Source organism: Corylus avellana, chromosome 2, assembly GCF_965113065.1.
Source record: "Corylus avellana chromosome 2, dhCorAvel1.hap1.2, whole genome shotgun sequence".
In the NCBI taxonomy this organism is placed as follows: domain Eukaryota; kingdom Viridiplantae; phylum Streptophyta; class Magnoliopsida; order Fagales; family Betulaceae; genus Corylus; species Corylus avellana.
Window position 1 is genome coordinate 1,714,250 of NC_142491.1, and position 12,024 is coordinate 1,726,273.

General features: G+C 36.9%; 1 protein-coding gene across 2 annotated transcripts; it reads right to left on the reverse strand.

The window, feature by feature from the left end:
* Nucleotides 1-805: 805 nt before the first annotated feature.
* NUP1 (nuclear pore complex protein) lies at nt 806-10,162 on the reverse strand. 2 transcript variants are annotated; one of them, XM_059588238.2, is made up of 10 exons: nt 9,760-10,162; nt 8,732-8,799; nt 7,005-7,120; nt 6,458-6,653; nt 6,006-6,308; nt 5,831-5,920; nt 4,986-5,738; nt 4,189-4,733; nt 1,573-2,753; nt 806-1,497 (listed from the first exon to the last, which is right to left on the reverse strand). In XM_059588238.2, exons 1-10 carry the CDS (start codon nt 10,064-10,066, stop codon nt 1,193-1,195), a joined length of 3,864 nt encoding a protein of 1,287 aa, XP_059444221.2. In that variant the 5' UTR covers nt 10,067-10,162; the 3' UTR covers nt 806-1,192. The 2 variants fall into 2 exon arrangements, with proteins under 2 accessions (XP_059444221.2, XP_059444213.2); XM_059588230.2 differs by having other exon boundaries at nt 806-2,753.
* Between the last annotated feature and the right edge of the window lie 1,862 nt (nt 10,163-12,024).

A 12,024-nucleotide genomic window follows, 5' to 3' on the forward strand; every position in this document is an offset into this window, starting at 1 on the left:
TTTTTCTTATTTTTATCTTAGCTAATCTCGTTGTATTATGTTATTAGCTAAGTCGTTGTATTATGTTATTTTGGTGGGGTTATACATAGAGTTAACTACTTTAGCTGTTACCTTGTGCAGGTTAAGCCTCTACAAAAAGCCAAGTTTCATTCATTGTTTTGTTTTTTTTTAAAAAAAAAAAAAATAAAAAAATGCACATCTTCCTTGTTTGATGTCGTCAAAAAAAAAAAAAAAAGAAAAGCATTTAAGTAAATTTTTCACTTAACTTGTGTACAAACTTCTATCAACTCAGAGAAAGAATATAGATTATGTCAATTGCATGAGACAAAATATTTTACTGAGAAAAAATATAGTATTATTTTATTAATATAGTCTCCCCCAAGAGAACAAAAAATTTCGCTCTACCACTGGCAGGCCCCAATCACAATTTTAGTTACAGTAATATTAATCATTTTTGTTTAAGGATAATATTAAGCACAATTACTTCATATAAGTGAACTATAACAAAACTTAAACTAATATAGACTATAGTGCCCTAAGATTCGCTATCAGTAGCCCTCCTTGGAAATGAGAAATAAGTCAAATAACACTTTTTTTTTTTTTATTTGTTTTATGTTTGCTAACAGCGTTCATTCCTAGTCGTCCAGTATTAATATATGACTCAGATTGGGAGAATTGCAAACCCTTGCAAATCTTAAGAATTCCATAAAAGATTTCTAGCGTAGCCAAACGACATGACGCATATTAAAAACTCAAAACAAAGAAAATATGCCCCCAACCCCCATAAAGGTTGCCAACACAAAAATCAGAGTGAGCGATCTGCTTTCTTAAACAGATTCGTGCCCTTTTCTATTTATGTTACAAATAAGAGTACACATAACACCATCAACCTCAAATGCTATGAACCACGACTACTAACTAGTACAGCACAAATGTCCTCAGATTTTTGCTAGACTGATACAAAATTGTGAAAAACTTACTCAACCTTTTAAGACAAGAAAACTTGTAGTAAAGGAGCAAGAAACCATGTAAACTTGTCATTTACCTTTGTCCGCACCGATCAAATCCTGGTGACCGACCGACAGAAACAGCCATCTCTTGCTGTTGACCTCTTACCGTTATCATTATTTATCCATCAATTGCAGCTGAAGCCCTTGACACGGGTACCAATTGTCTGTAATGATTGATAAATTTACTTCTTCCGTCCCTTGCGACTAACTTTGACGATCTTTCGACCAGACTTGTCCCCGCCACCAGCACCCACTGAGAAGCTCCCTCCTAAACTGTTTGTGGCCTGAAATAGGTTCGGTACTGTGCCTGAATTCTGTTGGCCCACAAAAGTAAAGGGATTTGGTGTTGATGTAGGTGTTGAACCAAACACAAAGTTAGATTGAGGAGGTGTGACAGGATGTGTACTAAATGCTGGAACTGCAGGCATGGATGCTTGAACCGTATCCTCCGCCATGCTGTCCTCCATATTCATTTGATCATTATTTCCTGAAGCAGCTGAATTAAATGCATAGCCCGGACTATTATTACCAAAGACAGGCTGCAATGAGGGAGCAGCCATACCTGAAGAAGTGAACGAGTAAGCAGGACCAGACGGCGCCCCAATAGATGATCCAAATATACCAGGTGAACTGCTAGTAGCAGCAACAGAAGGTGCAGATGCTGCAAATGCAAACACAGATTGCGGAGCTGTAGTAGTAGTAGCAGCAGCAGCTGTAGATGCTGTGAAGAGCAACCCAGTTGATGGCGATGTAGTAGCAGGAACAGACGCTGCAGATGCTGGGAAGGACAACCCAGCTGAGGAGGAAGAGGTTGAATTAAAACTCGAAGACTGCCAACTGGAACCAAACAAGCTTGAAGTAGTACCACCTATCGTACTACTGTTGTTGGCCTCAGAAGAGCCAAGTCCAAACGCAGCACCTGAATTGAAAAGTTTAGCAGCAGAAGTTGAGGAAGCAAAAGGAGAACTGCCAGAAGAGAAAGACGTATTCCCAGCCAATCCAAAAGATGGGGACGATGAAGTTGAACTGAATTGCATGGGCATGCTGTTGCTAAGAGTTGAGACCCCAGAGCCAGCGGTGGCTGCCTGTGCACTAAGCACAGATCCGCTGCCAGCACCGAAAAGAGAACCCTGAGATTGATTATTAGCAGTTGAAGTGACTGCAGCACTAAATCCAAAAATGCTACTTCCTGTACTTGGATTTGCAGCAGAAGTGCCAACAAAAGGATTGCTGCTGAGATTGCTAAAGCTTGTATCTGGCCTAGTCTTGCCTGCTTCTGATTCTATCCCAGAAGTAGCAGCTACCGGTGATGCTCCAGTTGATGAAACTGTAGATCCAAATTTAAAAATAGGTGTTGCAGAAAATAAAGGTGCTGCTCCAGCAGAGGCAGAGAGACTGCTACTGCCGGTAATGGAGGTGAAGGGAGAGGTGGAGGTGATGCTGCCAGTGGAAATAACAGCAGGGGTAGAGCTACTCGATGAATTTTGATTCTGACCACTATTAAAAACAAGAGGTGGAATGGTAGAAGAGACTGATGAAGGAGGGATCGAAGCAAAAGACCCATTACTGAAGATAGAATTATTGGCACCAATACTTGCAGTAGGTGTAGGTGATGATGCAGCAGATGGAAGTACAGTTTCTGGTGTCCTAGAAGTGATTCCAGCATTTGAGTTGTTCTTATTATCAGCTCCGCCCAATTCAGGTATTTTTGGTACAGAATCAGTCGCACTAACAGTTAAAAAGCTGCACAAAGAGATATATATGAATTAAAGATCTCCAAGTCATTAAGACCAATTATAAAATGTTAGGAACAAGATTTAAATCTAAGTCAAGCATAACGTCTTTAATTTTTGGGTTTTAACTTGGGAAGTAAAACTGTAGAAAAGAAATAAGTATAGAAGGCCTCATGAATCCAAAAATATGTCGCAACACTGCCAAAGTGAATCATCATTATTAATGCATATCAATTACCATAGAACACAAACAGAAGTAATGCATTTTGTATCACATAAATACCAAAGGATAATATAACCCAATCATAGAAATATTCACAAATAGAAAAAGAAAAAAAGCTGCACTCTGCAGAAGTGAACAATTATACATGCACCTAGTGGGTCTAGGAACCACACGCAAAGAACAATAATCAAAACAACATTATCTTCATGACCATATAGTAGAAATCAATAAAAAGAAAGGACCTTATTTTTAATTGAATCAGTAATTTATACATGCACCTAGTGGGTCTACAAAGCACATACAGAGAGTAACATTATTATTATACTCAAAAGAACAACATTATCTACATGACCATATAGTAGAAATTAATAAAGACAAAAAAAAAAAAAAAAAAAAAAAAAGAGAGATTTTTTTATTGAATTGGAAAAGCCTTGGACCCACAACCTTGCATTTCCAACTCATTCTTACAAGTGGATGAGGTGCTATTTGAGCTGACAATACTAAAAACATTTTTTTTTAATCATGAGTAATGCTAAAAACCACATTTTAATTCCACAACTAATCCCACAATGTTGATACGGAAATTTCAACAAACCCTTGGATTAGTTCTTTTTTTTTTAGAAAATAAAAAATTGGTTGAGACTACCACATCAGCATTGTGAAATAGTTGTGAAATAAAAATGTGGTAAATAGCATTACTCTTTTATTATTAAAAGTACAATGCACATTCTTGAAGTGTGTGATTGTGAAAAGGCAACACAGTTTTGAGGGTATAAAGGTAAAATGATAATGTAGAAAAGACAAATTTATGTAGGCAGGGATCGTAATTTAAAAGCTGAAAATGGATGTACCAAAACATTCAGAACGTTCTCATTATTGACAAACCAGATATAAGACATAAATGTGACTTTAAACTTTGTACGTAAATGACCACTTTTATCTATAAGAAATTAATAATCGCACAGCCACAAGCCATTCTAAAATAGATGAAGACTCCACTCAAGACTATTGGAAACCCCCCCCTCCCCCCCCCAAAAAAAATATACATATATATATATAATAATAGTATGAAATCAAACAAAATATGACACATGCAGCTTCTGATCATATATTTCAAACATGAGGAGCACCGAGCAACCCCCCCCCAACCCATCACATCAAAACATGCAAAAAAAAAAAAAAAGGATAAACATGGTTACTCCTAAAAAATATATATACTGACCTGCTTGTGCTTTCCGGTTTAGGGTCAGAACGAACACCAAATTGGAGGCTTGCAGATTCACCAGCTGAAGACGAGGAACCAAATGTAAACTGTGGAACCTTGTCAGCACTTGAAATGGATAAAAAGCTAGCAACTGTAGAAGCAGCATTTGGTTCCTTTGGAGAAGCAATGTTATCTCCAAAATTAAACATAGGTGCAACATTTAATTCCCTTGGTGGTGCAGATTTATCAGATGTTGACAATGACTGTCTCACTGCCGTAGCAGGCTGAACAGCTATATTGGTAGTGGCGGCCTTTGGAAAAGAAAAACCAGTGCTCTTTTCAGCAACCACAGGCCCATCAGAAGTTACCAAATCTGCTTTTTGGTTCAATACAGAACTTGCAGGTCGCTTAAATCCAAATAGAGATGGAGGATTCTCCGGTGTTGCTGCTTCTGCAGAATTGGCTTTCCTCTCTGCCACAGAAACTTCAACCCTTTCTCTCTCTTCAACCAATGGAGTAGGTACAGCTCCATCAGGATGGTCATCATCCAGCTCTAAATAATCCTACAACAAGATCCATAGCATTGGACATATTTGATGTATCAGAAACCTCTAGGAAAAATAGAACTGTTTTCGCTAATATAAAAAAGTATATAATTTTGTAAGTGTGCCCTCCTCAATAACCAGAAATTTGAGGAAAAAAAAAAAAAGGCATCTTATTCATATCAGATAGTGAATAAGATAGAATGGCAGGAGCAGCACGTTGACCAAGACATGTATCAAGACAGACCAAAAGTGACATGAAAAAACACATACCTCATGTGCACTCATCTGGAAAGCCCGTTTCTTTTGTGAAGGATGGGTGACAAAGTTCATCAATGCAGAATCTGCAGTTTTGCCACTAGGTGATGTGTCCTTTTTTGGAGCTTTATAATCAATGTTGTTTACCATAGGAAGTGATCTGTCACCAGGAGCAACAAGCCTCAATGGGCCATTTTCTTCAACTTTCTTTTGCTTTTGAGAAGTGGTGTCCAGAGCATCAGGTAAAACCGTGTCAAATAATGTAACCAACTTATTACCATCTCGTCCATTCTCGAGAAATTTTGGTGATTCTACAGTCTCCAGGCTTCTAAGAGCCTTTCCATGTAACATAGATGGCGACAACTTAGTGGGCGAACTGTCCCTCACAGAACCTAGCTTGAGCTCAGATGATTTCTCTTTTGGCGAAACCAACTTTTCAAGTTGCTGCAATATTTTCGAAGCCATCTCACTGGACTTGGAGGAAACCGGGGGGAAACTTGTAGTCGGCATGCTATCCCCATTTTCTGTGGACATCCTTGTCAAGTTTCCCTTATTAGATTCAACAAATAAAAATGGCTTTTGCACTGAAGAGGAAGGGTATTGAGCAGCACTTGGACCAACTCCAGTACCACGAATAGAAACAGGACTACCAGAAACTGGGAAACTCAATCCTCTTGAAGATAGAAGATTAGGTTTATGACGAATTCTACGTATAGGACCAACAGATCCCAAATCATTGTCTAAGACTGAACTTCTACGTTTTAAAGCCTGCAAAGAAAAGAAACATATTTAGTGATATGATCTTGGTGGTGAATACCAAAACAAAGAGCATAGCATCTGATAATCTGTGGGACTTGTACCCCTTGTTTAGAGTCGGAAAGTTTATTCTGCTCCCATGCAGCCTGAGATGACGATGAAGGCCCATCATAAGCAACAATGGGCCCAACACCCTGAAAAATGGGAAAACAATATAAGAACTTAAATCTGGAGGAACATCAATGTTCTAAAGAGAGTTATATTCCCTAGCATGTAAACCTTTGGGGTAGAGGATGAATGAACTCTGGAATATGGTGTTCGAGCCATGCTATATATTGCATATTTGCCTCGAGATCTTGGTGTCATGAAACCATTTTCAGTATACCCAGCACGACCAGCAGACCGCGGCACAAGTGGCATAATGGGTGATTTTGGCGGAAAAGGCCGATGACTTATCACGATTGGATCTTCCACAAATCCTTGACTGCGAATACCAAGCATTAATGGGGATACTTTTGAAGGCCTACAGTCCATGTAAGCTTTTGCAAGCTCTGCAGGTGAAGCAACATCCTCATCAAGGACCTGAAGACATGTTTAGTCACTGCATGTGAAAAGAAATGCATGCAATATGTATATACTTTATTGTTCATGAGATAGAGCATCGTGAACAACCACCAACAAGAATTTTAAATTACATAAACCATAAAAAGAGTAGGAGCTGTTTTTATTACTCTTGAACTAATGAGAGGGGTTGAAATGAGGTGGCTTCCAATCCCATTTTCTGAAGCTGGAGCTTGAAATTCCTCCCTTCTGTCATGAGACACTGATGCTTCTGGTAGAATACCTTCAGACTTTTTGTCTTCATCCCCAATATGTATATCAACAGTTCTTGAATGTAACAAGGCTGTCAAGCGATCAATCTCAGATCTGCAGAGTAGTTAAATTGCATTCAGCATTAAGTCATGATAAAAAAACAGAAGAAGAAGAATGTGCATGATATGAAGGAATATTAACTGCCACAAATGGTAATATGACACAGATGGCTAAGCTGGAACAGCAAAATCAGAAGCCATTGCTGCTACTGAATGTAGGCACAGAAGCATGGGGACAGGTGCAACCCAAATTGGCAAAAACAACTTCCACTGACATCCCGTGCCTACAAACTTCAAGTTTCTCACAGGAAGAAAGAACAAAAGGAGATAATAAACTCCACATCTACAGCATCCGGCTTCGACAAAGCACCAAAGGTCAATAAAATATAAATATTATAAAGACTACCTGGTAAATGACTTCTGCTTTAAAAGTTGCTCAAGCTCAGTCACGCCACCTTTGTCAGAACAACTATGTGAATTGTCACCCCGATCAATGGCCCCTTGCTGCCATCCAGAAGAATCCTTTGCAGGCAAAATTGCAAAACAGCACAGAAAAATAAATTTTATACACGCAGCATACAATTGACTCGGAAGCAAAATAAGACTACACAACCGAACAGATTTGAGATGTCTAGTTGTCTACAGATTGTTCCACTTAAAAACAAATGAAGCTTGAAGAAAAAACCAAATGGATAACAGATGTACAGAAACATGTCAACGATGGGACACTTAATAAAAAAAATTCACCAACAGACGAATGAGATGCCCAAGAATTTAGAATGCAATTAAATTCTACCATCATGGTATCACAAGGCCCCTGATGGTGATTCAGAAGTTATGTTCCTATTTTTTTTCTTTCCCTTAGAAAAGAAAAAAAAAATGTACCAAACATAGAAAGAAGTACAACCGACTACATCACCTATTACAATCTTTTTTTTATAATTACATCACCTATGACAATTGACAACATATGGTTATAATTCTCCAGTGATAGAACAGATTCTAATAATCCTGTCTACAAAACCATAGGATCTCTACCAAAAATAGGCCCAAAGAAACTCAGCTGTCTAAACAGATCAGGTTTCTTCTTCCAGACCAAGCCTCTTCTACATCCAAGTCAGTTGCTCCATCACAGAATTGTGTGATCTTCCTGAACCAAAAAAAGAAATTATGCACATTTCTTCATGCTCGTTTTCTTTCCGTTCCCCAAGTCCATCCCTTTTTAGCCCCTTTAAAAATTTCATTACATCGTATGGCTGCTGGTTATACGTCAGAGCAATGATTAAATTATGGGTTAATTTTCTAGTCTCACATCACCATTTTGTGCCACAAGTGATACTAAAACATAAATGGTCCTGACAAACATAAGTTGAAAGCTGAAACTCAAACTTAAATTTTTTGGGCAAAGAGCACAGGAGTGTAACCAGATTCCTTTTGACTTGAAGGTGACTTTGGCAGACATGTTGTGTAAGCATAATATGCACGTGGTGGATCATTAAATACAGTAGCTGACCAATCAAATGAATAAAAAGAACATGTTTCTTTTATAAATGTCAGATACCCATCTAAGAAGCAGGTTAAGTCCACCTGTTATAAATTGTAGAATATTCAAACAAACCTTTGAACATTCCAACTAGGCGGTCGTAGTTTAAAAATACATTGCATTAGAACATACTTTCTGCTCCAAATCAAGGATGCCCAAGTGTCTAAGAGTCACCACTGATCGAAATTTTACTGAAATGTTTGTACTTCCAGAAGGATTTCACAGAAAATGGGCCATGCCCATGCGGCTCTTCCCACCACCCCCCCACAACCCTTCTTTTGCCGGGGGCTGACACACCTTTGATGCCTGTTTTACGTATGTACTACACAATGGGAGCAACATGTATTCAACCACTTATAGAACCAAATACTTCTGAAGGAAGGATTTGATCCCAATTCTTTGGTACCATGCCAAGAAACTTTTCCAACCAAATCAATTAAAATATTTTGCCCAAGTAGCGTATTGACAAAATTAACATATGCAAAAATTTTGTGCAAGGATAAAATTAACAAAATTTAAGTATACCGTCTAACAGACAACAACAGAAACCTTGAAACATGTGAGTGATATATAAGAGCATTTCGACTTACTATGACAGCTGCTTCATGGTGCTTATCCCTTGCTTCCTGTTCAGTATCCCTTACTTCCCGGTTTGCTTCTGGTCAAACATTACATTTGAAAGAGATGAGATTATGATTATGTAAACTAATCCACATCTCATACCAACAAAAGTAAAGCAACTTAAAAAGTAGCTGCATCTAATAGAAAACTATTACAATCTACAGAAGAAAAGCGGTAATAGCAACTCATTGACAGGAAAAAAAAAATCATCATGAAAATGACAGAAATCAAACGCAAGTTACAGGATTCATGAAAACAAAAACACAAAGATCCCAACTTCAAATTGGAATGACTATCTCCTTGGAATTTATTCTATAAGCAAATGCAACAATAGAATCCTTTTAAGCTTAATGTCCCAATGCAGATTTCACAGAATGTTCATCTCGTGGGAGAGCTTTCCTAAAACCAATAATCAGCTTATCTTAATTATTCTTAAGATATTACCATGAGAAAATTCCACCAATACACAGTACAAAAAAATACAGACCCTCACTCATCAATAAGCCAAAGAATACAAATTTACAGCAAGCCTCAAAGGCAATATGCCAACAGTCGGGAGCCATATTTGCCAGATATACAACAAAAAATTCCATTAAGAGGTAATTACTCTATAAAAAATTCAACAAAAAATTCCAATCGAAAGATCAAATCATTTTGAAAACAAACATACAAAGATTTCTTGACTTTCTTCTACTCCAATACCGCACATGTTAAAGCAAAATTATTACTTTTACATACATGATGGTGCAAATCGGCAATTTCAACAACATACAAAAATGAACCTAAATTCAAGAAAATACAAAAATTTCGAACCTACTTATCAATTCAAGGACAACTAATTTTTTTTTTTAAAAAAAAAAAAAAATCAAGATTAGCCCCAAGACAAAGCCTAAATCTCAACTAAGAACAAAAAAGAACATTAAACCCTATCCATTTCCACAACCAACAACGTGAAATTGCTCACGAAACCAAGAAAAGCAAAACCAAGAAGACCAACCCGAAGTGTAAGACGACTCCAGCGGCTTCTGCGCCGGCGGAGGGAGGCGCTTGCGGAAGACGGAGGAGAATAGACGGTGGGCGCTGGAGGCGATGAGCCTCTGAGCGGGATCGACGAGTCGCGAGAGCCACCCATTGCCGTTGTTGTTGTGGTTGACTATGCTAGGGTTTCTGAGAGCCGTCGGGGGGCGGTCGTACGGCGTGGTATTGGCGGTCCGCCGGAACGGCCGCCTCCGGAACTTGCCTCCCGTGCCGAATCCTTCCCCCGCTACGGCGTCGTAGGGATTCCCCTCCCGCGCCGTGTCCATGAGAAAGAGAAGAGAGAGAAAGCTAGGGTTAGGAATTTAGGGACTAGAAGAGAGAGAGAGAAGCACGGAGAGAGAAAGCGAGGAAAGTGCAAATTAGGGTTTTTAGTGTAACAGACACAATAATAAAAAAATAAAAAATAAAAAATAAAAAAGAAATTAAAATATTCGTCAGTAAAGAGAGAGAGATGAGAGTGAACGGTCCAAATTTTTTTGGTCATTTGTGTTTTGGAAATTATGAGGCTGTGCTAAAGTGGCGAGAAACGTGAATTAGAGCGAATGACAGACAAGGTTGGACCTTGGATTTTTCTGTTCAGCAAAATGGATGGTTCTGATTTGATTTTGGGTTTCAAACCTCAAAGTTTGTTTATTTTGCTTTCTGTTTTTCTTTTGTTTCTCTAGCCGCCGCATGCACTTTTTATGTGTTGGGATTATGGGGCAAGCTAGGGTAACGGGGAGGTGCAGCTAGAATTTAGGTGTTCAACAAAATGGACGGTCTTGATTTGATTTGATTTTTGCGTTTGAGATAAAGTTGGTAATAATAGATCCTATTAATAATAATGATTTTGATTATGTTGATTCGGTATTTGAAATTTTTATTAAAATTGTGGGTGGAGCTCTTTGAATTGACATAGTTAATGGATGTTGGAGCGTGGATGGCCCAAAAAGTAGGATATGCTGAGTTTTTTTTTTTTTTTTTTAAAAAAAAAAAGCAATGCTATTTTATAATGTACTTCTTTTATTTAACTTTTTTTTAAAAAATTAATCATTAAATTGGTAGGATTTACAGGATTTAAATTTAGTCTTTGGATGTTCAATTTCAAAATTAAAGTCATTACATCGTACTTATCTTAAATTGGTCTATCTATTGCTTTATCGTTAAAATTAACAGTTTTTCCTTTAGCACTATAAATCTAAAAGATTAAGATGACGAAAAATATGGTTTTTGTTTATGGAGATGGATCTTTTGTTTTTTGTTTTTATTTTTTTATGGATGACTTTGAGCTTAATGATATGAAATTGATATTAAGTGTTGATATGAACGTTAGAGTGTCAATTGAGACATTATGTAACATATGACAAACCATTTATTTGAACGAAAAAAAAAAGTGATTTAAATAAGATACAAATCTAAGGGCTAAATATGATTTTTTCAAAACAAATTAAAAAATAGTTTGAACTGTCGTATCAATATTGTAAAATACTTGTTAGATAAAAATATAGTTTATAGTATTATTAAGGATAGTTGTGATATATATATATATATATATATATATATATAGAGAGAGAGAGAGAGAGAGAGAGAGAGAGAGCAAAAGTGAAAGGTACACAAACATTTAGATGAAAAGGTCACTCCACTTATGTATCCCGTGGTCATATGTTGTAGATAAGATCTAAATTTTAAAGAAAACGGTTAGGCATCTTTCTTTATATATATATATACTTTATATATATATTCCATTGTGGACAGTTACATTAACCATCTTTAAATCATATTAAAATGGTTAATGAATTACATATTTAAAAATGTAGAAATAAGGGAATTAATTCAAGTTATATATTCACTCCAAAATGAAAAAAAAGTTATATATATATATATATATTTTTTTTTTTTGAGGGGAAAAAAGTTATATATTTGAAGGTTGATAGGGTACTACTAAACTCATTACAAAACTAATATAGCAGTTTACATAACATTTATCATATTAGTCACTAAACAACTAAATTTGATTGTGACTAACATGTAATGCACGTGGACTGTCACCTTCAATTTGTAAGTCTATGTGGTTCTTACTATGTTTGGTTACTAAATATTTAAATTTGATTATAAATGACTTGGTAACATGAGTTTGTAAGGAGATTATTGTAAAAATTGAAATACTCCAAACATTTTTTTCCTAGATTAATTAGGTTTTAGGAGGAGCCAACCTCTATCATGTTATGCTAGATTCTCAAAAACA